Source organism: Diceros bicornis, chromosome 19 (assembly GCF_020826845.1).
Source record: "Diceros bicornis minor isolate mBicDic1 chromosome 19, mDicBic1.mat.cur, whole genome shotgun sequence".
NCBI lineage: Eukaryota > Metazoa > Chordata > Mammalia > Perissodactyla > Rhinocerotidae > Diceros > Diceros bicornis.
In genome coordinates this window covers 15,453,455-15,479,370 of record NC_080758.1, presented here as the reverse complement: position 1 = coordinate 15,479,370, position 25,916 = coordinate 15,453,455, and the positions used below count along the sequence as shown (strand labels likewise).

Below are 25,916 nucleotides of genomic sequence, written 5' to 3'. Positions count from 1 at the left end.
GGGCCGGCCCCGTGGCTTAGCGGTTAAGTGCGCGCGCTCCGCTGCTGGCGGCCCGGGTTCGGTTCCCGGGTGCGCACCAACGCACCGCTTCTCCGGCTATGCTGAGGCCGCGTCCCACATACAGCAACTAGAAGGATGTGCAGCTATGACATACAACTATCTACTGGGGCTTTGGGGGAAAAAAATAAATTAAAAAAATAAATAAATAAATAAATAAAAATACTGACGCCCAGCCTCAATCCAGACCAATTAAATTAGAATCCCAGGATCAGACCGAGTTATCAGTATTTTTCCAAGTTCTTCAAGTGGTCATATGTGCTGAAGTTGAGTCCTCTGATCTAGGGAAATGCTTCTCAACCCTGGCTGTGGTTTAGAATCTCCAGGGGAGCTTTTACAAAAACAGTGTCTAGGCCTAATCCTCCAACAAATCGAATGAGAATATCTGGAGACGGGGTCTGGGGCATCAGCACTCTAAGCACCCCAGATAACTCTAATGAGTAGCCAGGCTAGGAACCACTGGTCTAGGTGATGTCTAAAATGCTCTCCCTCTTGCTCTGACCTGCTCACCCACAGTGATTCTAAAAGAAGTGCCCCTCACAGGCTTCAGGGGCAAGGAGACAGTCCAGTGATCAATGTCAGCATCGGCTGTGTTTATTTCTGGTCCTGGCTGGCAGCAGCATGGCCAGCTTCAGACCAGCCACAGCCCTGGGGCCAGAACGCACTCCTGTGGCCCTGCTCCAGGTTGGCTGCAGGCCATCACTCACGCTTGCAGAAATCCTTAAGTCCTTTGGGCAGGTGGAGTCCATCAATGGCCAACCGGTGCACCACGCTCCTCTGGATCACCAGGCGGCACAGAGTCTGCAGGGACGGCACTGTGGAAAGAAGGCTGTCAAAGGCAAACTGAACTGGAGGGTGGATCTGTGGCTGAGACCCGGAAGATCTAGGTTTGGTCCCCCCTTTGTCGTTAACTTGGGCAAGTCCCTTCTGCTCTCCAGGCCCAGCCTGCTTCCTGGGGCTGTTCATGTGGTTGAGATAAGCGCCTCTATCACAATGTTGCAGCCCTATTTCTATTACAACACTCAGCACACTCCCTTCCCCCTCACTTAGCAGCTTCTGGGGGCAGGGTAGTGTCTGATTTACCTGTGCAACCCCAGCGTCCAGCAGAGGCCTGGCACAGAGTGGGTTCTAGTACACGGAATTCATAAAATGTGATCAGAGATATAAATAAAGGGCTTTACAGGACTATAATGAACCAGACCTCAGGATTAAGGTTTTAATCTGGGGTCTGTGATGCCATTAAACTAGTATGCCCAAATCTATGAGCATTTGTCTAATAAAAGGACACACAATTTTCAATGAGGCCCAGGATCTAAAATCAGTTTAGAATCCCTAGGTTAATACAGAAAATACTGTCAAAGCCAGAAGGAATTTGCAGGGCATCCTAACCAATCACCGCCAAGGTGGGTAAACTGAAGCTTGCTAGCTGCCTTGGGAGTCCTAGAAGGTTCCTGCCCCCTCACTGGGCCAGGAGGGGAGGCTGCCCAGGGGGTGGGATACCTACAGCCATACTCCAGCTGGACCAGGCGCACGCTCTTGGTGGAGGCAAACACGTCCACCACTGCGTAGAGGGGCTGGGTGGCTGGCAGCCCCCGGGCGCTGGGGCCCATGTCCTCGCCGTTGATGATGATGTGCATGTCGGCCGTGCCATCCGGGCGCGGGCAGAAGAGAACGCCCAGGCGGCTGCGGCGCGCAGTCGGAGGCAGCACGTTTAGCTCATAGAGCTGGTCCAAGAGGTGGCTGTAGAGCCCCGGCCTGCTGCGGCCCACCAGGCGATCGCGGGGGATTCGAAACTGCTCAATGCACAGATACGGTTCCACTAGAAGGGCTGGGGGTCGGCTGGGGGCCGCTGCCTCTGCCTCCGGGCGGCCCTCTCGGGGCACGCGGTTGTGATGGCGCGTGATGGCGAAGACCCAGGTGTGGCCGAGGCTGACCAGGTCCGGCAGTGAAAACTCGGGCACGGCGGCCAGACTAGCGGGGTCTAGCGCAGTCAGGCCGAGGCGCATGTGCCCACACCAGCCCAGCTCTTTCTCCTCGATCTCTACCAGGAATACCTGGCCCGGGGCCAGCGGCTCGCGACTGAAGCACACGCCGTGGGCGAAGCTCTCCACGCGTGTGGCCCGCGTCCCGGAGGGGTCCACGCGGATGTTGGCACCGTGCACCCGGTGGAAGCGGGTGGGAGGTGGCTCGGGGCGCGCGGGTCCCCGGGGCGCACCCAATTCCGCGGAGTCGGAGACAGCAGCCATCTCTCGGCCATGAGGCAGGCCAGCGGGCGCCAGGGGCTATTTTGGGCGGCGGGATCAGAAGGTGACCGCGGGGTAAGGTATTTCCCCCGAGATTCCCTTCCTCCAGGCTCTGCCCGGGGGTCCTAGCGCCGCTTGCTCAGCCATCCCGCCTAGAACAGGGTCCCCCAGGAGGCTGGGGATCTTAGCCGTCCAGACCTGGGTCATCTGATCGCCGGCCCACGGGGTACGACCTGCGAGGCCCGCGGACCCTGACCCGGCGTGGACCATCGTCGCCCCCGTCCCTTCCACCCCCAGGTCCACAGAGACCAGAGGAGGGGCCGAGGAAGACTGTCACGTGATGCCGGAGCACACGTGACTCCGAGTACACATGACCTCTGTCGCCGGGCACCTCCTGGAAAGCACGGACGCGGGGAGCAGGGGTGAGAGGACTCCGGAGGCTGGGAGGGATCGCGAAGCCCCCGGGCGGAGCGCGGCGCACGGTGCCGGGCGGAGGAGGCTCGGCGGGTGGGAGATGGGGCTGGGACCCCGGTTTCCTTCGCCGATGCGCCCCCAGCTCCTCCCCAGGGACGGCTGCACGGAAGCGCAGAGGAGTGCGGGCGCGAGTCAACAGCAGGCACCCGCTTCCTCCCACAGATGGTAAGAGCCGCGCTGTCGCCGCCGTTCTTCCTGCTGCTGCTGCTATCCTGGGCGCCCCGAGGCGAGGCAGCCCCTCAAGAGGATGAGATCCAGTGCCTGCCCGGGCTGGCCAAGCAGCCGTCCTTCCGCCAGTACTCCGGCTACCTCAGAGGCTCGGGCTCCAAGCACCTCCACTACTGGTCTGCGGCGCTCCCTCCCAGGGCGCGGTTGGGGGGGGGACCTGCGGCGCCCACCAGGGGAGATGACGTGGAGCGGGGGGGAGGGGTTCTAAAGACCCCTGGGGAGACTGGGAGCAGGAGGGCTGGAAGGAGTTCCCCCACCTGCACCCACCCTGCCCTGACTCCCCTCCCAGGTTTGTGGAATCCCAGAAGGATCCCAAGAGCAGCCCTGTGGTGCTTTGGCTCAACGGAGGGCCGGGCTGCAGCTCCCTAGATGGCCTCCTCACAGAGCATGGCCCCTTCCTGGTGAGTGGAAAGCAGCTCTCCCCTCTATAACCCAGGAAAGGGGAGTGGGGGTGGGGGGGGATAGTTCCCAAAGGAAAAGGCTGGGGAAGAGGGAGAAAAGGACTTGGTGATTTTCCAAAAATGTGCCCTTTTCCTGAGCCTCAGTTTCTTCATCTGTACCTTGCTCGACTTGACCGTCTATACCTCTCGGGTTTTGCCTGAATGTAAAGTGTCCAGTACGGTGGCCCTTTCCCTCCACCCAGTTGGCCTTTGGGACTTAATCAGCCATCTCTTTCCTCAGATCCAGCCAGACGGTACCACCCTGGAGTACAACCCCTATTCTTGGAACCTGGTATAGCCGGGGCTGTGGGTCCTGTGGGGAGTCTGGGTACTTGGATGGGGTGGGGAGCCCTCTTCAGCTCGGTTCCTCCCCCCCTAGATTGCCAACGTGTTGTACCTCGAGTCCCCAGCCGGAGTGGGCTTCTCCTACTCTGATGACAAGTATTACGTGACCAATGACACTGAGGTGAGTCTGGTGCCTGCCCAGGTGCCCCAGCCTCCCTGGTTCTCTAAAGGTGGCGTGATGTGGGGAGAGAAAGAGCATGGCCTTGGCGTCCATTTTTGGCTCCATCGCATGCTATGTGGTATAGTCTCGGCCATGTCACTTCCTCTTGCACAAACAGGGTGGGTGGGTGTCATTATCTCTGAGGTTCTTTCTAGGTCACATACCAGAGCCTTCCGATTCCCTCTATCCTACTGTCCCCAGGTCGCCCAGAGCAATTTTGAGGCCCTGAAAGATTTCTTCCGCCTTTTTCCGGAGTACAAGAACAACGAGCTTTTCCTGACGGGAGAGAGTTATGCTGGCATCTACATCCCCACCCTGGCTATGCTGGTCATGGAGGACCCCAGCATGAACCTTCAGGTGCAGGGCAGCTGCAGGAGGGAAGGGAGGCAATTTGTGGTCATAGCCTTGTGGTTAGCAAGGTCAGACAGGTCAACTCCTCCATCCAACCCAGTGTCCTTCATAACATCCTTGCCACTAGCCGGCCTGTCTCTGCTCGTGTGCCTCCCATGGCAGGAAGCTCACCTGTCAGGCTCTGTTCTTTATGTTCAGTGGTCTCCTCGCCCCACCCCCACAAACCACTCTGAGTTTCAGCTTCCAGATTGCTGATGATCTGGGTGTAGGTGAAGGGAGGCTCCTCCACCTCACCTTCCAGATGAGCTGAACGCCCTGGGTGTTTCACAGGGGCTGGCTGTGGGCAATGGACTCTCCTCCTATGAGCAGAATGACAACTCCCTGGTCTATTTCGCCTACTACCATGGCCTTCTGGGGAACAGGTATGGGGAGTAGGCAGTTGAGCAATCTCCAGGATGGGGCAGGTCATGAGATCTCAGTCTGTCCTCCAGGCACATGATATCCCAGGCCCTACCCTGGTTTATGAGCGGAAGGTGGGGGCTGGGGTTGCTGGAATGGTTTGGTGCTGAAAGGCCAAAGAATAGAGATCAGAATTTAAAGGGACTCAGGAGGGCTGGCAGTATGGCCTTGGGTTGGCTAGTTTTGGGACCTACATCCCCCGCTGTGATATATTTCCTACTCTCCTGGGGTCAGGTCGTGATGAGAGGTTGGAGGGAGAAGGTGGTGCTCGCCTTCTCTGTCCACCGAGGGCCTAAACACTTTCATCTCCTACAGGCTTTGGTCTTCCCTCCAGACCCACTGCTGCTCTCAAGACAAGTGTAACTTCTACGACAACAAAGACCCAGAATGCGTGACCAATGTGAAGTTCTGCCCCCACCTGTGTCACCCCGACACCCCCAATCCTAAGAATAGGACCACATCCCCTCCCTGGGGACGCCCTCTGCCCCATCCCCCATTGCTCTCCTATCCTGCGTCCTTCAGCAGTTTGGTGTTCTCTGGGATACATGTCTATGGATGTCTTCCCACCACCACTTCCTGTGCCTTTTGGGCAGATCCTATAACCCCTCAGAAAGGATTTCTCATTTATCAAACATCTATGATGTGCCAGGCACTGGACTGAACTATATCAATGTAGGTTATCTAATCTTCAAGATTCTCCTTCAAGGGAGATCATATCATCCCCATTTTCCAGATGAGGAAACTGAGGCCAAGAATGTTGAAATCACTTGCCTGAAGTCACAGTGCTAGGAAGTAGAGGCACTAGGATTTGGACCCAGGCCTGGCAGATTCCTTCTACTCAGCCTCAGTTTCCCTACGTGTGAAAAAAGTGGGGGGAGGGTAATGACAAGGTGAAGTAGGAGAGCAAGAAATCTGGGGACAAGTTGGTGAGGTCGTGGAGAGGCGAGGGTTCTATAAAGCATGGTGGCTCGGTGTGTCATTGCAGCTTCAGGAAGTGTCCCGCATCGTGGCCAGCTCCGGCCTCAACATCTACAACCTCTACGCCCCATGTGCTGGGGGGGTGCCCAGCCACTTAAGGTAGGCCCTGCCATGTGCCCCTCAGGCCAACCCCAGCCCCTTCTGGAGGCTCAGGCACCCATCCCCTCACTTCACTTGCAGGTATGAGGGGGGCACTATCGTGATCCAGGATTTGGGCAACATCTTCACTCACCTGCCACTCAAGTGGACGTGGTATCAGGTGTGCAAGGGCATGGGCTTCTTCCCGGCAGGGTGAGGATGGGCCGGGCAGGGAAGCGAAGACCCCGATGCTGTCTGTGCCCCCCAGGGACTGCTGCGTTCTGAGAAGAAGGTGCGCATGGATCCCCCCTGCACCAACACCACAGCTGCCTCCACCTACCTCAACAACCCTTACGTGCGGAAGGCCCTCCACATCCCCAAGCAGCTGCCCCAGTGGGACGTGTGCAAGTGAGGCTGTGCAGCCACTTGTGGCCTTGGGGGTGGCAGGCTTTTGGGGCTCGTGGCCATCAGAAAGGTTCCCGGGGATTCTTTGGCTAAGGTTTCTCAATGGGGGCACTACGGACATTCAGGGCATGACAATGAGTTGTTGTACTGGTTGTTCAACATCCCTGACCCCTACGTTGATTGATATTCAGCCAGTTCATTCTTTTTTGTGTGTGTGTAAGGAAGATCAGCCCTGAGCTAACATCATGCTGAATCTTCCTCTTTTTGCTGAGGAAGACTGGCTCTGAGCTCACATCTATTGCCAATCCTCCTCCTTTTTTTTTTTCCCCCCAAAGCCCCAGTAGATAGTTGTATGTCCTAGTTGCACATCCTTCTAGTTGCTGTATGTGGGACGCGGTCTCAGCATGGCCGGAGAAGCAGTGTGTCGGTGCGCGCCCGGGATCCGGACCGGGGCCGCCAGTAGCGGAGCGCGCGCACTTAACGGCTAAGCCACGGGGCCGGCCCAGCCAGTTCATTCTTAAATGGCCACCCTGGTTGTTAAAATATCAATTACTGCCACAGAACAGTTAGTAAACAGACACTCTCCCAACCCCCCTGCCCTCACCCCCGCTCCAATACCATCCCCAGCTGCCTCTATCACTTATGACCCTGCAAGTAAAAGAGTGACATCTGGCACAGCACAGGCCACTCAGGTCCATTCTGATTGGTCAGTGCCCAGGCCTTACTATTATATGCCATGGCTCTCACACCTGCTAGCCCCTACACATTAATGCCCGTTGCATCCCAGCCTTGAAACAACCAAAGTGTCCCTATACGTTTCTAAATGGGGGTGGGTTGAGGACTTCTGAATTCCAGCACCCCCATCTAGGTAAGTCCTAGAGAGGTGACACACCCAAGGGGAGGACTGAATCTCAGCTGTCTGCCTCCTAGGCTTGGAGCTTGGGGAAATGAGAGGCGTTTGATCTGTTGACTCTTTCTCCCGCTCCCTGTCTCCCTGCCCACGTGCTCCTGCAGCTTCCTGGTGAATGCACAGTACCGCCGTCTCTACCAAAGCATGTACTCCCAGTACCTTAAGCTGCTCACCACACAGGTGAGTGGGAGCAGCACAGCTGGGTCCACCAGCAGCCCCAGGACCCTGGGGCAGCATGGCAAGGCGGGGGCCCCTTTGGAGCACCACTCAGGACAAGGGAAGCTGGATCTCCAAGAGATGAAGTCACTGGCTCAAGGTCCTGGGGTTGGCAGGGTCAGGATTTGAACCTGGCTTTGTCCCCACCCCTGCTAGGAAGCTGAGGGGTTTGCATCAGCCAAGGAGCCTTTAGGGTAAGGAGAGTAGTTGGATCGTGTTACAAATGGGAGAGGGCCTTGTCCAAGGTCGCCTGGCAGGCACTGGCAGAGCCAGGTTAGGACCGGGTTCTGTACAGCACAGTGGTGAGAGCATGGCTTCTGGGGTCAGACTGCCTGGGTACAAATCCCTTTACTAGCCACGTGGCCCTGGGCAAGCTTCTCAAATATCTTGAGACTTGGTTTTCCCACCCGTAAAATGGGGTTAATAATGGTATCTACCTTCATAGGAAAAGCATTTAGTAGAGCACTGGACATGTAGGAAGCAGTCAGAACCCATGAGCATTTCCTGGTTCATGCTACTGAATCTCCTGAGGGTAGGGCTTGAACCAGGAAAGGGCTGGGGCCTGGGCTTGTTGCAGACCCTCCATTTTTCCCCATCCTGCTCCAGAAATACCGGATCCTTCTATACAACGGAGATGTGGACATGGCCTGCAACTTCATGGGGGACGAGTGGTTTGTGGATTCCCTCAACCAGAAGGTAAGGCAGGGATCCAGGCCCCTGGGTGAGGCTGGGTGCAGGGGTAGGGTGGGTGTGCTTGGCAGCCTGGCTCTGGCAAACCTGGGGAGTTCCCAGCCCCTGAGGGCTTGCTGGTGGCTGTGAGCAGAGATGATGGGGTGGCTGCAGGCTGCTAAGTCTTTCCTGGCGGGGCAGATGGAGGTACAGCGCCGGCCCTGGTTAGTGAACTACGGGGAGAGTGGGGAGCAACAGATTGCTGGCTTCGTGAAGGAGTTCTCCCACATAGCCTTTCTCACCATCAAGGTAAGGCCTGGGCCTGGCGAGGGCTAGAGGGAATGGGGCAGGATCCGCCCATCCTTTCCTACGGCCTCATTTTATGCTGGGTTACCATCTGGCCCCTGTAAGGGCAAGTTTTCTAGGGGCATGGGAAGTAGGGAGGGCTGGGGGAAGGGTTGGGGAGGAGGAAGGTCACAGGCTAGAGAGATCCAGTGGGATGAGGGGACAGCCCAGGGGCAGGGGTTATACAGGGAGGGAATCTCACAGAGCTCTTCTCCTCAGGGCGCCGGACACATGGTCCCCACCGATAAACCCCTGGCTGCCTTCACCATGTTCTCCCGTTTCTTGAATAAGCAGCCATACTGATGACCTGATGACCGCAGGGACCAGCCCTCCCAGCCTCTCTTGCTAGAAGGGATGTCTCCTTTATGCAAAATGCCCCTGCAGGGCTGATGTCTGCCACAGAACTGGCCCACCCTCTCCGCAGCCCTGTGCATCCCAGACTGGGCCCCAGTGCCTCATAGAGACAGTCTGGGGGAGTTAGCACTTTATTCCTGATGGGGGTGGGGCCTGGCCCCCTCTCTGCTTAAAGAACACCCTTAATGCACTGATCCCACCCCAGGAACACAAAAGAGCTCAGGACAGCCCACTGGGAGGGAATGGAGGGACTATAATTGATAGATTGACTGTGATTATGGAAATAAATTGTGTACAGCTTAAAACCCTGTCTTTTCTGTGGCACTGGGGGTTAGAGAGGACAGTGAGAGGTTCGTCACTATAGGCTGGGAGTGGGTGAGGGAGGGCCTGAGAGGCCTTAGAGTCCTGAATGTAGCTGCCAGGGTGGAGGTTGAGGGCTCAGACCGCTGCTGTGGAGGGTGGTGGGGCACTGGATGCCGTGGGGTCCCTGGTTTCAGTAGGCCTGTTCTTCTCAATCACCTCTCGCAGCCCTTTGGCAAAGTGGAGGTCGGCCCCAACAGTGAGGAAGCCCTGTGTGTCGGGGCAGAGAGCGGAGTCTATTCATTACATTACTGAGGCCAGAGTTTAGAGATAAGGGGACAGAGCGTCCTTGGCTTGGGTTCTCAATCTAGGGGAGCAGCAAAGTGGTTCTTATAACTCCACGTGAAGGGTGTTGAAATACAGGCAGCAGGAGCAGAGCCTGTGGGGGTCAAGGAAGGCTTCCTGGAGGAGGTGACCTCTTGGCTAAGACCTGAAAGATTAGTAGGCTTTGGGAGTGGAATCAAGGAAGAGTGTCCCAAGGAGAGGGCACAGCCTGTGCAAAGGGCTGGAGGAGTCTGATTAAGATCAAAATGGGAGGGGACAATTGATAAGGGAGGAGCTGAAGTCAAGTCGTGGAGGGCGCTGGGGAGCTGTAGAGGGAGGGTAAGCCTCTGCCCCCCTTGCCCATCACGCCCCCACTTACCGCATGGTTTGTCACCACTTCATGCACAAAGTCCATGCCCTCGGGCAGTGGGATCTGCACCCCCCGCCAGGTCCGCTCTGTGGGTGGGAAGAGCTGGCTCAATCTGGGCCCACCCAGCTCACCTCTCTCCTCCTCCCTCCCCCCCCCCAACCATACCGTTGAGCATGGGCATCACCCCAATCTGCAGCATGGTCTTCAGAGGGGCCTGTAGCGGGATCAGCTGGGAAGGAGGAGGGGTGAAGTCAGGGTGGGGAAGTAGGGGGCTTGCCTTCACTGCCCACCCTAACCCCAGACTCAGCCCACCCACTACTCCCAACTCACTGCCAGCGACTCCAGCGCAGACTGGTTGGAGTAGATGCGGAACCTGTGGGGGAGAAAGAAGCGCCCAGTGGGACGAGCCCTGGAAGCTCCCCCTTCCTCAGGCCACCCAGGCCAACCCACCAGAGGCCCCTGACGTTCAGTCTTAGATGTCCCCCCTGTACACCTTTCCAGGGGGTTCTACCACTTTGCAGGTGGATACTCTTGGGTGAGTCATTTCTCCCTCTGTGTGTCTCCTTTTCTCCAAGTCTCCTGCTTTTTGTTTGTTGAGCCCTTCCCATATGCCAGACTTCTGCTGATAGCTTTGCATGTGTTTATTTTTATTTAACAAGACTTACAGTGCTTACTCCCTGCCAGATACTAAATATGTTTGAAAAAGTTAAATATTATTAAGATATTTTAAAATGCCAACTGATGTAACCCGCATAACAACCCTAAGAAGTAGGGACTATAATGATTTGCGCTTTTTTGTGTGTGTGTGTGTGTGAGGAAGACCAGCCCTGAGCTAACACCCAATGCCAATCTTCCTCTTTTTGCTGAGGAAGATTAGCCCTGGGCTAACATCTGTGCCCATCTTCCTCCACTTTATATGGGATGCCGCCCACAGCATGGCTTGACAAGTGATGCGTTGGTGCGCGCCCAGGATCCGAACCCCGGGCCACTGAAGCGGAGCGTGCGCACATAACCACTGCGCCACTGGGCCGGCCCTGATTTGCACTTTTTAGATGAGGCAAACGAGGCCCAGAGAGGTTAAGTCATTTGCCTAAGGTCACATAGCTGGTAAAGGGCAGAACCTACCTCTAGAATCTAGGCTCTTAACCACTACCCTGCATTATCTCATTTAACCCCCTAGAAGAATGCTGTCCAAAAGAACTTTCCATAAAATGTTCTCTATCTGTGCTGTCCACGCAGCAGCCACTAGATACATGTGGCTAGTGCGACTGAGGAACTATTTAATTATAATTAATTTAAATGTAAATAGCCACCTGTGGCTAGTGTCTACCATATTGAATAGCACAGCCCTAGAAAGTAGATGCTACTATTATCTATATTTTAACACATGAAGAAAATGAGGCTTAGAAAGATGAAATGACTTAAGATCACAAAGCTAAGTTGTGCTGAAGTTTCTGCCAAAACCCATGTCGTTATGCTCTTTGCTGTGTGACTGTGGGCATGCACTTAACCTTGCTGGGCCTGTTTGGTCATCTCTTATAATACCTGCTCTGCCTGCCTCCGGGTCGTGAGAGAATGCAGAGAAGTTACACTCGAATAAAGCACATTTTACGCATTAACAAAGACAGACTCCAGTGGCTTATAGGTATGACTGAATTTTAGCTCCCCAGTTCTGTTGGGCAGGTGTGATATCCTGAAGACACTGAGGCTCAGAGAGGTTAAGGGCTTGCGGACATCTGCTTACCTGCGCAGGTCCAGCTGCGTGCGCAGCGCCTTCCCCCGGAGTGCCATCTTGGCGCTGAGACGGGCATCCTTCAGGAAAGTGGGGAAGGGGGTGTTACTGACCCAAAGGGTCCACAGCCCACTTCTCCCTGACCCTCGGCAGCCCCCACTCTGGTGCCCGCACCATGGTCATGCTGGACAGCTGGACCTCGGGCAGGTTGGGCGGGACCAGGGTGATGGTGACACTGGCAGTGACGGAGATGGTGGTACCCGAGGGCTTGATGGTGCAGCGCGGTGGAGCCACGACCTGCAGCTCCAGCTTCAGTGGGGAGTCGATCACTGCCGGGCTCTGGGGATAGGGCAGGGAGGGCGGGTCAGGTCCCACATCTGTTCCCTGGTGCGCCTCCGGGGAGGAGGGTGTGGCTCGCACTCTGCCCTCTGGAGCCCAGAGACTGACAAGTATGAAGACTGGTCTGGCTTCCTGAACCCTCCAGAACTGTGTCCAGCCTCTGTGCCTTTGCTCACACAAAGGACCGTCTCCTTCCTTCTCTTTCTGCTTTCCTAAGTTCTCAGTATTCAGGATGCATCTCCAATCCAGACTCCTGGGGACAGTCTCTTCGCATTAAATATGCCAGCCCCCTGCCATATCTCCTTTCTCTCAACAGCTATGCTATTTCTTCTCTAGGCAGTGACCAAGTGCTTACTCTTCACCAAACACTTCAGGTGTGTTAGCTCATTTAAACCTCACAATGACCAGGTGAGGCAGGTACTATTATACTAATTTTTGAGATGGGGAAATTGAGGCACAGAGAGGTTAAGGAACTTGTCTAAGGTTATGTAGTCATTCAGTCGCAGAACTGGGAATCAGACACAGGCAGTCTGGCAACAGAGTCCATGCTCCTAACAACGCTTGGCCATTAGTTTGATGATGATGATGATGACGATGATAATGACAGCAATAATAACAGCAGCTAGTGTTTACTGAGCACTTATTCTGTACCAGCTGCTGTTCTAATTGCTTACCTGTATTAATTCATTTAATCCTCGTGACAACCCTGGGAGGTTGTATAGTGTAGAGAGAGCCAATGTGACCTGGAGTCACAGATTCAAATCCAGGTTCAAATCCCAGCTCTAGCATTCACAAAACTGAACTGAGTACAAGGCCTTTAATGATCACTGAAATACTTCTTTTTAAATTTTTAACTCCCACTCCCTCTCCCCATTAAACACGCAAAAATAAGCAAAAAGAATAATACATCAGTCATTGTTAAACTGGCAGAGCTCGGGCTCTCAGCCCATCCTCACCATGGCTTCATGGAGAAGACAGGGTAGGCAGTAGCGAGCCCCCTTCACAGACTTGGAAACGGGCTTGGCAGGGTGAGGGGACTGGTCAGGCAAGAGGCCAGGCCTTCTGTCTACACCTTGGCTGCTGCTGGGGGCCTCCGCCTGCACACCTCACTGGTGTGCGCACCCACCCTGCCACCTTCCTACCTCCCGCCGACACTCACCAGTAGGAAGATGTTCCCAAAGTAGGAGGCTCTCAGTAGCATGTCCAGCTCTTGGGGCACCTGGACCGGGGAACTGGGGGTGAGGCAGGAGTTCCATCACAGGCCCCCTCTAGCCCATCCCACAAACAGACCCTGGCATACCTTGTCCCCCACCAGTGACAGCCGCAGGGCCCCCGCCCGGAAGTAGCTCTCCATGGCGGAGTCGAAGAAGAACTCAGAGAAGGCCACGTACACCATGCGCTCCTCCTCCTGCAGCTGGGGCTCCACCGCCCGGTTGGGCATGCTCCAGTTCCCCTCGGCCAGGGGAAAGAAGGCCCCCTGGGGTCGGGGGTCAGGGTCAGGGTCAAGGCAGACTGGCCCAGCACCCAGATGTCTCCAGGCCCTGGGCTAGGCACTAGGGGGCATGGTAGGGTATCGAACCCAGTTGTCATCCTTGGGGGACTCACAAGCATATTTCTTAAAAGGCATGGGAAGGAGGGCGGCTGGAGTGCTGCAAGGGAGCAGACCCAGCAGACTGGAGAAGGGAGGCTCCGGAAAGGGTTCAAGGAGCGGGTGGCATTTGAGTGGGCCTTAAAAGCTAGATGGCAGTGATGATAATCACTGCTGCGTACATGTACGTAGTAATTCTTCCGTGCCCTTTATATAGACCAACTCCTTTAATTCACATAACACCCCGTGAGATGTGTTTTCTTACTGTGCTATTTCTATTTACGTATCAGGAAACAGGCACAGAAAGGTTAAGCCACTTGCTTAAGGTCCCACAGCTGGCAAGTGGCAGAGCCAGGATCTGAACTTCAGACATCCTAGCTCCAGTCCATGCGCTGAAACTGCTACACTCCTCTCGGAGGAGCAAAGGGCTTGGCCACATACTTGCTGTGTGGCCTTGGGAAAGTGACGTCACCTCTCTGAGCAAGACTCCACATCCCTAAAATGAGTATGTTAGTACCGGACTGACAGGGTTGTGCGAGGATGAAATTATGTACATAGAGCTCTATGTCCAACTCCTTCAGGGAGGATGGGGAAAGGCGGTGCATGAGCAAAGGCCCTGAGGTAGGAAGCGAGGGGCATATTTGGGAAAGAGTAAGCTGCAGAGGAACAGGTTGAAGTTAGAAAAGTGGGGCCAGACAAGATTAACAAGGCTCGAATGCCAGACCCAGGAGTTGAACCTAATTCTGCAGGCAAGGGAGAGCCACGGCATTCTCAGCAATGGCGTGGCCTCATGAGAGCTATGCTTTAGGAAGACAAACCAGCAACCCAGGGGAGATGGACGGAGTCTGGTGAGGTCAGAGGTGACACACCAGCCGGGCAGCTCACCCGGAAGTCCATGTCCAGGCTGCTGGTGGAGGCTGCAGGATCCTTCAGGAGAGAGTAGTCAATGCCGACGAGCTCGTCCACAGAACTGCGCACTGTGGGGAGGGCCCAAGTCACTCAGGCTGTGTGACGCTGGGCAAGACGCTTACCCTTCTGGGCCCCATCAGATGGGGATTACAATACTTCCCGGATCAGGTTAGTTTTATGTGGACTTAATGCCTGGTGTGCAGTATGTGCTCAACAACGTTAGCTATTCTTATTAATATCGCTACTTCTACTACGACAAAGGTTTCACCAAATCACAGAACAAGATGGCAAGGGATTCCCTTCCCTCCTTGGCTTCCCTGGCTCCCCCCGCCCTTCCCATGCCCTGTGTGTGGGGCGTGATGGTCTCTGCCCCACAGCAGACAGAGGTCACAGCTTAGGAGAAGGGAATTCACGTTAACTGAGCACCTATTAAGTGCCAGGTGATGCACACAAAGGGGACTCCAAGGATCAGCAAGCACATATCAAGGACCGTGACAACCATCCCCTCGGTTAATCCTCACAGCAACCCCAGAGGAGGCATCACCAGCCAGTCGAGGAAACCAAGGCCCAGGGAGAAGTGAGTCCTTACCCACGGTCACACAGCAAGGCGGCCGCAGAGGCCGCATTTGAACCCAGGGCTGTTCCACAGCAGGGCTTGGAAAGGACCTGCTCGGAGGTGCTGCCCGACAGCTGCGCACCCAGCCTCCTCCTTGTCCCCCCTCCAGCCCCAGTGCTGGCCCAGAGCTCCCCGGCCCACCAGCGCCAACTCACCAGGCACAGTGTCCAGAAGGGAGTTGAGCAGCACCGTCCCTGTGTGGTAGAGCACAGGGCAGATCTGGGAGGTGGGGGCAGAGTCAGGGCCTTCAGAAGAGAGGGTATGCCCACTCCCACTGTCCCTCCCACTCCCACTCCCCACACCTGCTGGTTGAGGAGGAAGCGCATCCCTGAGGTGATGAACGTGGAAAGGATTTCATACACTTGCCTGTAAAGAGAGGAGAGGCCGGGTAAGCCCAGACCCTGCCTCAATCCAGGTCCAGAGGAAATCACAGTGACCAGAGAGATAGAGGGGACATCTCAACTTTGACCTGGATTACCAGCTCTTTAATGGAGGTTTTCCATCACTCGGGCCCAGATCCCCTCTCTAGGCTGATTCTCAAGACCTCCTGTTCTACCCCTGTCCCCCATCAGCCAAATGAATCTCCCCACAGTTCCTCAGACCTGTTCTGGCATCCCCACCTCCATATGTTTACTGCTGCCCTCCCTTCCACCCTCAATGCTCCAGTCCAATATATCCCCGTCTGGCTCCAATGCTCCCTCTTCCAGGCAGTCTTCCCAGATTACCCTCCTCTGAACCCCCAGAGTACTTGCTTAGTCCCTCTCTCAAGGCCCCAGTGACAAATGTTTTGTCCCTCCAGCCGGGCTCTGAGCCCCTTTCTGAATCCTCAGGGCCTGGCATACATTTTGTTTGTTGAATAAATAAAAAGTTGACAGGGTACCAATGCCAGATGATGAATCCACCATCTTCTCTCCCCCACCCTCTTCCAGAACCAGCACAAAGTCCCCTTCTCAGCCCCAAACCTGGAACTATGTTATTGTTTTTGTTATTGTTAGTAAGAGCTACCAATTACTGAGAACCCAGTGCACACTCACTAAGCACACTCATTCTCGTGATTACTCTTATCTAAGTGGCTAGCCACTTATTATATGCCAGATACTTTTCTAAATGTTTTATATGTTAGTAATATATTAATGCAAATAGTCCTCACAACATCTTCTAAAATAGGTTCTATTATCATTCCCATCTTACCAATGTGGCAATCGAGGCACAGAGCTTCAGTGACTTGGCCAAAGTCACACAGCCAGGAAGTGATGGCGCTGAGATTTGGACCCAATTGGTCTGACGCCTAAGCCTGTGCACTCTGCATTGGCTGTGGGGCTCAAAGTTGGGGCGCTGGGGTTGGGGATGGGGCTTACTTGAACGTTCCCTCGAAGGCTGCGTGCATTCTGGAGACAGAGGCCTGGCAGGAGACGTTGGACACTTTGATCCGGCCAGTGGGATCGCGGGAGAGCAGCAAAGCGGTGCGGATGGACACGCCCTCGGCGGAGGCGTTGATATAGCCCGCATCATAGCTGCCGGGGGGATTAATGTTCGCCCCAGCTCGGAGCTTGACAGAGCCTTCACTGCCCCATACGTCACGATACCTCTTAATAAGGCTTCACTTCTGCACGGTTTACCAGACATTCTACCAAACCCTATCAACTCGTACCACGTGGGTATGATTGTCCCTATTGTACAGATGAAGAAACTGAGACTCAGAAAGGCTAAGGGATTGCCCACAGCCCCAGAGCACCCCCAGCCCTTCTGACCCATCCTCCACTCCCCTGAGGGGGCCAGCTCCTCACAAGAACCAGTAGAGAAGCTGTCTCCGGAAGCGCAGCCCCAAGGAGGCGTCGGTGATTTGTAGCATCAGCTCCTGCTCTGGCTGGAAATGGAGCTCGGAGGATGTCAGCTGCAGCTCCGAGACCTTCACCCTGCGTGAGGCCTCGGGGTCAGATGCAGGACCATGAAGAGGGGACGCCCCCCACCCAACCACAGGAAATTCATTCCTTCCTCTTCCAGTCCAGGCCTGAGGACGCTGGGGTGGGTGGAATGACTTCCTCAATTGCTCCTCAAGTGCCCAACTTGAGCGGCTCAAACTTGCACTTGGGTGGCTCAGAGATGAGCTTCTCCTGACCCAGGTGTTAAAAGTGAGCTTCACCCCTTCTCCTGGAAGTCTTGTTGTCTGCACTCCCTTCCCTCCCACACACTGGGGTTGCTAGACCTGGTCTCTTAACCGAGTCCTTTGATTTTGTCTCCATCATCTAAGCTCTGCTTCATTTCCCAGTTCCTCTGTCCCCCACGTCCTAGGCCTTTATCTCTTGCTGCCCTGGACTTTCCACCTGGGTACCCTAGACCCCACTCTCATCCGTTGGCAAGTTTCTTGACTCCGCCTCTCTGGCGCTCTTCGGCCAAGCCTCAATTCCGCGGCCTCCGCTCCGCTTCTCTTGGTCCCGCCTACATCTTCTAGCCCACGCCCATCAGCTTGGTCCCGCCTATGTTGGCAGGCTTGGCCTTTATCTTTCCCGCCCCATCCTGTTGCTTAAGTCTTGACTCGCCGATTTGGCCCCGCCCACTTCACTCAGCCTTCCAGTCTCCCGAGACCCCGTAGTAGTTCCTAAGCCCCGCCCCCACAGTCGATGCCCCGCCCCCAGGCCCCAAGGCCCCGCCCCCGGGCCCCCACTTACTCAGAGATGTTGTAGTAGAAGCTGCCTTCTCTGCCCCGAAGGTCTGGAATGGTGATAGTCTCCAGCTCTTGCTCCAGAAAGCGAAGCCCCTCCTGCTTCACTGGGGCCACAGAGAGACCCTCAGCTCCTGCGCCCACTGTTGGGGTGACCCCACCCAGCCCCGCCCGCCCCCGCGCCTTACCCAGCTCCAGCGCCTTGGAGGTGATGCGGATCTTGCAGCCAGGGAGCTCGGCGTGAGCGCCCGCCAGCAGCGTTAGGAAGAGGGCCTCAAAGAGGGCCATGGCGAGGGGGCCTGGGGGTGGGGTGGGGTCGCAGAGTCATCCGGCCGCTAAAACCCACTCCTCGGATGTCCAGCCAGAAGAGGGGGCTGGGCCGGATCGTTACCCTCAGATAGCTCTTCGGGGAACTTGGAACCAATAATATTGCTTCCATTTGGCAGATGCGGAAACTGAGGCTCAGAGAGGCAATGCAACTTGCGCTCTGGCTCTCAGAGGATTGGGGGCACGCGGAGGGGGACGGGACATCGGTTCCCTCGTGCAACCGCCGCGTGACGAGTTTGGACCTCTGGGGACTACCCCCCCCACAATAATCTCCCCTTTCCTTTAGTGGAGGGCGAGCGCGGCTTGCACGTTACCATGGGAACGACTGCACGCGCATTCCTGGGGGGTGGCTTGCGGTCTCCCAGGCCCCGCGCTGGGGGAGGAGAGGGGACGGCCGGCCCGACCTCGGGCTCCTGGGTCTCCCAGCTCCTCCGGGTCCTAAATCTCTGCCATGGGGATTCTGCCTGGTGCCCCCATCTCAGCGCCCTCTTTCATGGGATCTCCTCCCCACTCCGGGTTCAGGGGGCCACGCCGTTCGGCGAGGGTCTGGGGGTGGATGGGGACGCGCCCCAACTCACTCTGCGGTGGAGCTGGGGGTCGGCGCGGTCACGTGGGGCGGCGGACAGAGCAGGGGATCCGGGCGGCGGGGTCTGGCAGGCAGCGCGGTTCCAACCGCCTTTATAAAGCGGGCCTCTCCGACCCCCCTCCTCTTTCCCGCTCTCCCCTCCTCCCCCGGGGGTTGGGAGGGGACGGGGCGGGACGCTGGCAGCCCGGAGGGTGGAGAGGGCTGTACGAAGCCCCGTGACAAGCCTGGCTGCTGTCAAGACAAGTGGGGGACCAAAGCCGGGCAGGAGGGAGGGAAATGCAGGAGTCGGCCCGCCCAGCAATCTCTGCTTCACTGGGACCTTGGTTCAAATTCCAATTATCCATCTCTTCCTGCGCGATCCTGGGCAAGTCACTTAGGTCACTGAGCCTCAGTTTCCTCATCCATCAAAATGTGTCTGATAATAGGTATTACCTCTTAGGTCTTTACTGCAGCCCGGGGCAAGCCACAAAGTCAATGCCTAAGGCACATTTTTTCCTTCCTTTCCCTCCACAACCATCTCAAGACCCCTCCTTGCCAGGCTTCACTATGGGACCCCCTAAATGTCTCCATGTCACTACCTGGGGACCTTAAGGGCCCAGAGGCCTCTCCCACTGGGGTCCAAGCAAGTGCTGCCAGCCCAGAAGTATACTGCACAGGCCGCAGAAGGAGGTTTGGTGTTTCCCCAGGGACCATAGATTTTTTTGGAGCTAGGTTATCCACACAGTACCCCCATCTACTGCCTACGGTGTCCCCAGCTCCTAAGACAGGCATAGAGTAGGTGCTTGCTACCTTTTTGTTGTCAAATGGGTGAAAGAGAAAAGGAGAAGCAGTAATGATTCGTGTCCCCTGAACACATAGCACCAAGTACTCATCTAGGCAGGATGACCAAGTCGTCCTGCTTTGCCCAGGACTTTCCCGGCTTTGAAACTGAAAGTCTCCCTTCCCGGAAGCCCCCTCAGTCCCAGGCAAACCAGGATGGTTGGTCACCCCAGATCTAGATTAACTTATTTAACCTTAACCTGGGAGGTCGGCACTATTATGAACCCACTTTAGCAGGAAACTAGAGGTAAGACCATATTGTGGCTGCTATGGGGGAACCCATAGAATGTTCGTGGAAGTGTGGGAGGTGAGTGCTTATAGCCCAGTAGTTAAGTGCTTAGACTCCTGTGTCTGACAGACCAGGGTTAAATCCTAGGCTGTCAATTCTTGCATCCAATTCTTAGACCCCTTACTTAAGCAGCCCTGAGCCTCAATTTCCTCATCCTAAATGGAAACAAGAAGATTATTGCAAGAATAAATTAAATTGATGTAGTATGTGGTGCATGGCACATCATTAGCATCCCAAAATGCTAGCTGTTATGATTAGGGGCACAAACCACAAGCGAACAAGGCAGAAAGGGTGTAGGAGAGGAACAGAGACAGTGCTAAGGATATCCACAGGAGGAAGTGCCTAAATGCCTTTGAACTCTAGTAACCCTCCCTGGAGTTGGCTCAAGCAGAAAACCTAGTGGATGTTTTCTCTCATTCTCTTAACTTAAATGCAAGCTCTGTCTTTATATCATTGTTGCCTCCGACAGGGTCTTGTCCCTGTAATTCACTGTCCCCACAGCAGCCCCAGGGAGCTTTAAATGTAGCTATGTGAACTTGGGCCAGTGGTTCAACCTCTCGGGGCCTCTGTTTCCTCGTCTGGATTGCTTGTGAGGATTAAAGAAGTTAATACATTGAAAGGGCTTAATAAGCACCTGGCATTTAATAAGGGCTCCTAAAATGTTAGCTACAATCATCAGTATCATTAGCCATCATCCAGTGGCTTTTCATCACACTTGGAATAAACTCCTGCCTCCAGGCCCTGATTTCCAGGCCTGCGATAGGGCCTACCCCTGTCTCATCTCCCACCACTCTCACCCTTTTTCATTCAGCAGGATGAAAGGCCACACTGGCCTTTTGGTTCCTTGTACACGCAAATTAAAGTCTTCCTCCTCAGGGCCTTTGCACTTACTGTTCCCTCTGCTTGGAATGCTTTTCCACCTGATCTTCCCACAGCTGGCTGCTTGTCATTTTGGTCTCAGCTTAAATGGCACTTCTCCAGAGAGCCCTTCACTGCCTACCTAGTAGATAGTCTCAATCACATCAGCCTGGTTTATTTTCTTTATAGATCTTATTACTATTTAATATTGGTTTATTAAGTTATTGGTTAATGGAGACATGGTCTGCCTCCATGAGAGCTGGGATCTGGTTCACCACTTATTCCCAGAGCCTGGCACAGTGTAGGTACTGAATACATGTTTGCTGAGTGACTGAACTGGTTAGGAGCCCTCAAATGTCCCTGGGGAGCATGCAATACCTACATCACCCAGGAGTCTTTATCCCCTTCTGCACCGTGTTAGTCTCAGTCCAGCTGACTCTAAATACAGCCCTGACCTGGGCTGGGGGACATGAATGTGCGATCGCTGGCCTTGATCGCTGGCCTTGATCGCAGGGACTTGCCCAGTCAGCCAGCCCCTCTCCGTCACATGGGTTTCCCCTTTCTCCCAAAACTTGTGCGCCCAACCCTCCCACCTCAGAGTGATACTGGCAGATGTGCAGCCCAGGAGGGGCTTTCGCAGCCTGCCCGAGTCCTCACCCTTGATTTGAAGGGCGGAGAGATTAGAATCCCCAAATCCATTTCCACTTTCACTTCTGGCTTTGAAGAGGGAAGCGGAGACTTCCCAGCACTCAAAGGGACAGGAAAAAAATGCTTTTCTAGTCTGTTGGGCACGTAGCACAGTGATATTGCCAAAAATCGGGATAGCAAAGCAGATAAGCGCTTCAGAATCGGACAGTCCTGGTTCAGATCCTGCTTCTGCCATTTTCTAGAGCAGCGGTCAGCAATCTGTTCCTGGAAAGGGCCAAATAGTACATATTTTAGGCTTTGCAGGCCCTACCGTCTCTGTCATAGCTGTTCAACTCTACCCTTGTAGCCTGGAAGCACCCATAAACAATACTTAAATGAACAGGCTGCTTGCTGAATTTGGCCCATGGATCATAGTTTGCCAACTCCTGTTCTAGAGGCAATCTCTTTATGAGCCTCAGTTTCCATATCTATAAAATGGGAATGATCTAGTACCTGCCTACCTCTCTGGGTGGCAGTGAGATTTTAATGTGCTAAAGTATATAAGGTGCTAAACCTAGTACTTGGCACACTGAAGGTCTCAATCAATGTCTCGGGTTATTTGTATTAGCTAGTTGTTTAACAAACAAAAAGTGCTTTACAAATACTAACTCACTTACACCTCATCACATCCTCTAAGATAGGCATCATCACCCCCATTTTACAGATGAGGAAACTGAGGCCCAGAGAGGTGAAGTAATTAGCTCAAGTCAGTCTGGCTCCCAAGCCCGTGCTCTTCACCACTCCACTCTATTGTCTCTCTTTCTGAATGATCCCATTTAATCCTCACAGCAATCCCTTGAGGTAGCTATTATTGCCCCTGTTTTGCAGATTGGGAAACTGAGGTAGAGCAGGGGGAAGTAACTGGTCCCAGTAAGTAAACACAGGCCCCACTGACCACAGGATACCAAGTTGGATTTCTGCCCAAGATGTCAACACGAGGAGCCTGGCTCCCCCCTTCCTCTCCCTGTCTCCAGCTGTGTTTTCCTTGGATCCTTGCGTGGCTTGGAGAAGCTGCATCAGCCCATCTCCCCTCCTGACCATTCCCCACCCCAACACCCCTCAAGCTACCCCTCAGGAAATGACCCCTCCCTCTCGCTCTGCCTGAGCCCATGAGCACTGCAGCGTGTGCCTGTGCTGGTCAACATGGGTGTGCCTGCGAACATGTGATGGGGACCCAGTTGGAATGAGGGGAGGGGTGGGGGTGGGGAAGAGACGTCAGACTAGGAGACTCTGATTACATCTCCCCAAACAGGTGGAAGGACCACCTGTTTCCAGAAAGCAGCTGGACAGAACCGCCCCCAGGGGGGCCAGACATTTACCAAGTGGGATGAAGAGAAATCAAGGCCTGGGGCTTTCTGAGTTCAGCCAGGGTGGAGCTGTTGACTGCCTTTCTGTAGATTCTAAAACTTGGAGGCCTGGTCTTTTAGTTTCTCCTTTTCTTTTCCATTTTCTCCTTGCAGACCAGTTCCTTTCTCTGCGGAAGGAGCCGGCCACCTGGTCCCTGAAGGCCCTTCTAGGTTTGAAACTCAAGGATTCCAAAGCTTCTCATGGGGTGTTACTTCCCCAGCTCCCGGGTCCTCTGCCCCCCTGTCCCTGGTCCCTCTCCAGCTCAGCTCAGATGTTGACCTCGAGCACCTCACTCGTCCTCTCTGGTTGCTTTCCTCTTTGTTTTCTTCACGCTTCACCCTCCTTTCCAGTTTCTTTGCCTTTTGCAATCTGCTAGCTGACTCTGACTCATGGGTGCCTTTTTCTCCACGGTCCTCTAAGCCTCCTGTCTTGCTTTCATTAGTCACTCAGCACAGGCTTCCCAGCCTCTCACTGTTTAGAGGAAGGAGTGGAGGAGCTGTAGCAGGGCTGTCTAGATGTCTGGAGTTCACAAACCAGTAATAAAATTTCAAAGTAACTGAAGGGAGGGGGCAACAAGAGGTAGTGACCTTTCCTTTTGATAATAAGATTGGGCCACCATCTTCAGCTTAACCTTGTCTCTTTTTTGCAGGGCCTTCCTAAAGGTTGCTAGAAGCACCCAACACATTCCAGCATCTTGCATTTTTCCGAGATGCTCTGATACACAGGCTTTGAGGGGGGCCCAACATACACAGGCTTTGATCTAACAAGGATTGCCGACTCCCCAGCTGGGAAAGGACATCACAGCCCTCCAGCCTCCCTCCGCTCTTCCTCCCAGTTCAATCTATATTTAGCACCCCCCACCTCTGGTAGCAAATTCTGCTCCTCTCTCAGTCTTCTCCGTCTCAGCTCATGGCACCATCCTTCACCCAGATGCTCAAGTCCAAAACGTAGGAGTCATCCTTTACTCGCTTTTCTCCCTCTACCCCATGTCAGCAAATCCTGGTGTCTCTAACGCCAAAAGATGTCCCACCTCTATACACTTCTCTCCATTTGCACCAACACTAGTCCAAGCCATTTCCATCTTTTACCTGGACAACTGGCCTCATCTCCCTGCCTCACTATGCCCCTATAGGTCTAGTCTCCCTGCACTAACCACAGTGATCTCTAAAAAACAGAAATCACAGCATTTTACTCTCCTGCTCAAAACCCTCCATTCGCTCCCCATTGCACACAGAATAAAACCCGGACTCTGGCGTTGATCCTCGAAAGATTCTCGGTGATCCAGCTCCTGCCTACCTTCCTCTCCAACTCCATCTTCTACCATGGTTTGGAACACACCAGCTCACTCAGCCTCAAGCTTTCCATGAACTCTTCCCTCTGCCAGATATGTCAGTGCACAGACCTTTGCATAGTTAGCTGCCCTCATTCACTCAGCTCTCTACTCAAATGTCACTCCCACTGAGAGGCCCCCTCCCCATCATTACCTGTCATTCTGTTTAATTCTTTACTGTGTGTTTCTTCCAGTAGACTATCAGCTCCATGGGGGTAGGAGCCTGACACTTATTCATGGCTGTATCCCCCGTGCCCAGCACAGGGAAAGTGGGTGGTTATCACCGCCTGCAGACCCTTCAAAAGGAGAAGACTGCATCCTGGACTGTGTGGCCCTGGCCTAATTCCCCCCCAGAGCCTTTGAGCTCCCAATGCCTCCTGCTGGCACCACCCATGTCCTCACATTTCCCCAGGGTTATCTGGAGCTGGTCTGCAGCCAGGAATGTCATACTTTCCTAATCTCTTCAGAGGCCTGGACAGTCCCTGAGGTCGTGGGAGGTGACCTCTCAGGATCTCAGCTGGCTGTGGTAAAATCCGGACTCCTTGACCCAATCCACTCCCAGGCCCTTTCGTCCAATAGTCCCATCTGCCCCCGGACTGTACGCGTGCTTTCCTGCGGGGCGGGGGCGTTTTGTTTCCCTCCCCCAAGCCCATGTTTCCTGGTGTGGCAGAGGCTGCTGGCCAGTTTGAGCTTCCTCCCAGGGCCCTGTGGGACAGAACGTCAGGCCTAAAGTTACACCACTGCTTCTCAACCCTTCTGCACGTTAGCAGCTTTTAAAGTAGGGAGGGTGTTGGGGCCGGCCCCGTGGCTTGGCGGTTAAGTGCGCACGCTCCGCTACTGACTGCCCGGGTTCGGATCCTGGGTGCGCACCGACGCACCGTTTCTCCGGCCATGCTGAGGCCGCGTCCCACATACAGCAACTAGAAGGATGTGCAGCTATGACATACAACTATCTACTGGGGCTTTGGGGAAAAAAAGGAGGAGGATTGGCAATAGATGTTAGCTCAAAGCCGGTCTTCCTCAGCAAAAAGAGGAGGATTAGCATGGATGTTAGCTCAGGGCCGATCTTCCTCACACACACACACAAAAAAGTAGGGAGGTTGTTGTTTTGTTTTGTTTTGCTTTAAATACCTATTTCTGGGCTCCAAACCCCAAGATTCTGATTTAGTTGGTTTGGGGTGGAGCCTAGGCATCGGTGGGTGTTTTCAAAGAAGATCCTTGGCAGAATATAATAAAAAAGACTGACAATAACAAGTAATGGCAAGGATATGGAGGAACTAGAACCCTCATACATTGCTGCTAGGAATGTAAAATGGTGCAGCCACCTTGGAAAACATTTGGCAGTTTCTTATAAAGTTAAACATACATTTGTTATACAGCAATGCCACTCCTAGACATTCATGTACGTTCACACCAACACTTGTACATGAATGTTCATAGCAGCACTATTCAGAATAGCCAAAAAGTGAAAACAATCTAAATGTCCAACAACTGATAAACAGATAAACAAAACGTGGTATATCTGTAAAATGGAATACTGTTCAGCAATAAAAAAAAGTGAACGACTTGGGGCTGGCCCAACAGCCTAGTAGTTAAGTTCGCACACTCTGCTTCGGCAGCCCAGGGTTCACAGATTTGGATCCCGGTGTGGACCTACACACCGCTTATCAAGCCATGCTGTGGCAGGTGTCCCACATATAAAGTAGAGGAAGATGGGCATGGATGTTAGCTCAGGGCGAATCTTTCTCAGCAAAAAGAGGAGGATTGGCAATAGATATTAGCTCAGGGCTAATCTTCCTCACACACACACACAAAAAAGAATGAACGACTGATACACACTACGACATGGATGAATCTCAAAAACATTATGCAAAGTGAAAGAACCAAGACATAAAGACTACATTTTGCATGATTCCATTTATGGGAAAGGTCCAGAAAAGGCAAATCTATATAGACAGAAGTAGAATAGTGGTTACCTAGAACTGCGGTGTGGGAAGAGGTGTTGACTGCAAACATGAGAGATCTCTTTGGGGTGATGAAATGTTCTAAAACTGAGTTGTGTGATGGTTGCACAACTGTGTAAATTTACTAAAAATCATTGAATTGTATATTTGAAACAGG

General features: G+C 54.1%; 3 protein-coding genes across 5 annotated transcripts; 1 reads left to right on the top strand and 2 right to left on the bottom strand.

The window, feature by feature from the left end:
• Positions 1 to 233: 233 nt before the first annotated feature.
• Positions 234 to 2,552, bottom strand: NEURL2 (neuralized E3 ubiquitin protein ligase 2). Its single transcript, XM_058562596.1, has 2 exons — positions 1,562 to 2,552; positions 234 to 872 (listed from the first exon to the last, which is right to left on the bottom strand). Exons 1-2 carry the CDS (start codon positions 2,301 to 2,303, stop codon positions 757 to 759), a joined length of 858 nt encoding a protein of 285 aa, XP_058418579.1. The 5' UTR covers positions 2,304 to 2,552; the 3' UTR covers positions 234 to 756.
• A 104-nt stretch (positions 2,553 to 2,656) lies between these two features.
• On the top strand, positions 2,657 to 9,018 carry CTSA (cathepsin A). The gene is made up of 15 exons (XM_058562595.1): positions 2,657 to 2,722; positions 2,937 to 3,118; positions 3,292 to 3,403; positions 3,684 to 3,734; positions 3,822 to 3,908; positions 4,149 to 4,304; positions 4,629 to 4,720; positions 5,073 to 5,157; positions 5,743 to 5,834; positions 5,916 to 5,994; positions 6,082 to 6,221; positions 7,233 to 7,308; positions 7,951 to 8,040; positions 8,215 to 8,322; positions 8,578 to 9,018. Exons 2-15 carry the CDS (start codon positions 2,937 to 2,939, stop codon positions 8,659 to 8,661), a joined length of 1,434 nt encoding a protein of 477 aa, XP_058418578.1. The 5' UTR covers positions 2,657 to 2,722; the 3' UTR covers positions 8,662 to 9,018.
• PLTP (phospholipid transfer protein) lies at positions 8,946 to 18,552 on the bottom strand. 3 transcript variants are annotated; one of them, XM_058562592.1, is made up of 16 exons: positions 18,458 to 18,552; positions 17,741 to 17,851; positions 17,560 to 17,659; positions 16,678 to 16,806; positions 16,249 to 16,404; positions 15,193 to 15,256; positions 15,046 to 15,109; positions 14,251 to 14,342; positions 13,078 to 13,254; positions 12,937 to 12,996; positions 11,613 to 11,777; positions 11,451 to 11,518; positions 10,037 to 10,079; positions 9,872 to 9,935; positions 9,716 to 9,792; positions 8,946 to 9,282 (listed from the first exon to the last, which is right to left on the bottom strand). In XM_058562592.1, exons 2-16 carry the CDS (start codon positions 17,838 to 17,840, stop codon positions 9,151 to 9,153), a joined length of 1,491 nt encoding a protein of 496 aa, XP_058418575.1. In that variant the 5' UTR covers positions 17,841 to 17,851; positions 18,458 to 18,552; the 3' UTR covers positions 8,946 to 9,150. The 3 variants fall into 3 exon arrangements, with proteins under 3 accessions (XP_058418575.1, XP_058418577.1, XP_058418576.1); XM_058562594.1 differs by lacking the exon at positions 11,613 to 11,777; XM_058562593.1 differs by lacking the exon at positions 16,249 to 16,404.
• Positions 18,553 to 25,916: the final 7,364 nt, after the last annotated feature.

What these genes read in the sequence shown, in the direction of transcription:
- NEURL2 (XM_058562596.1), bottom strand. Translation starts at nt 2,303, where the DNA reads ATGGCTGCTGTCTCCGACTCCGCGGAATTGGGTGCGCCCCGGGGACCC. An exon ending in GGTCCAGCTGGAGTATGGCT is followed by an intron (nt 873 to 1,561) that starts GTAGGTATCCCA and finishes TTCTTTCCACAG; the next exon opens with TGCCGTCCCTGCAGACTCTG.
- PLTP (XM_058562592.1), bottom strand. Translation starts at nt 17,840, where the DNA reads ATGGCCCTCTTTGAGGCCCTCTTCCTAACGCTGCTGGCGGGCGCTCAC. An exon ending in GCTTCCTCCTCAACCAGCAG is followed by an intron (nt 15,110 to 15,192) that starts GTGTGGGGAGTG and finishes CCCACCTCCCAG; the next exon opens with ATCTGCCCTGTGCTCTACCA. An exon ending in GGTGATGCCCATGCTCAACG is followed by an intron (nt 9,793 to 9,871) that starts GTATGGTTGGGG and finishes TCCCACCCACAG; the next exon opens with AGCGGACCTGGCGGGGGGTG.
- CTSA (XM_058562595.1), top strand. Translation starts at nt 2,937, where the DNA reads ATGGTAAGAGCCGCGCTGTCGCCGCCGTTCTTCCTGCTGCTGCTGCTA. An exon ending in TCCAAGCACCTCCACTACTG is followed by an intron (nt 3,119 to 3,291) that starts GTCTGCGGCGCT and finishes CTCCCCTCCCAG; the next exon opens with GTTTGTGGAATCCCAGAAGG. An exon ending in TTAAGCTGCTCACCACACAG is followed by an intron (nt 7,309 to 7,950) that starts GTGAGTGGGAGC and finishes ATCCTGCTCCAG; the next exon opens with AAATACCGGATCCTTCTATA.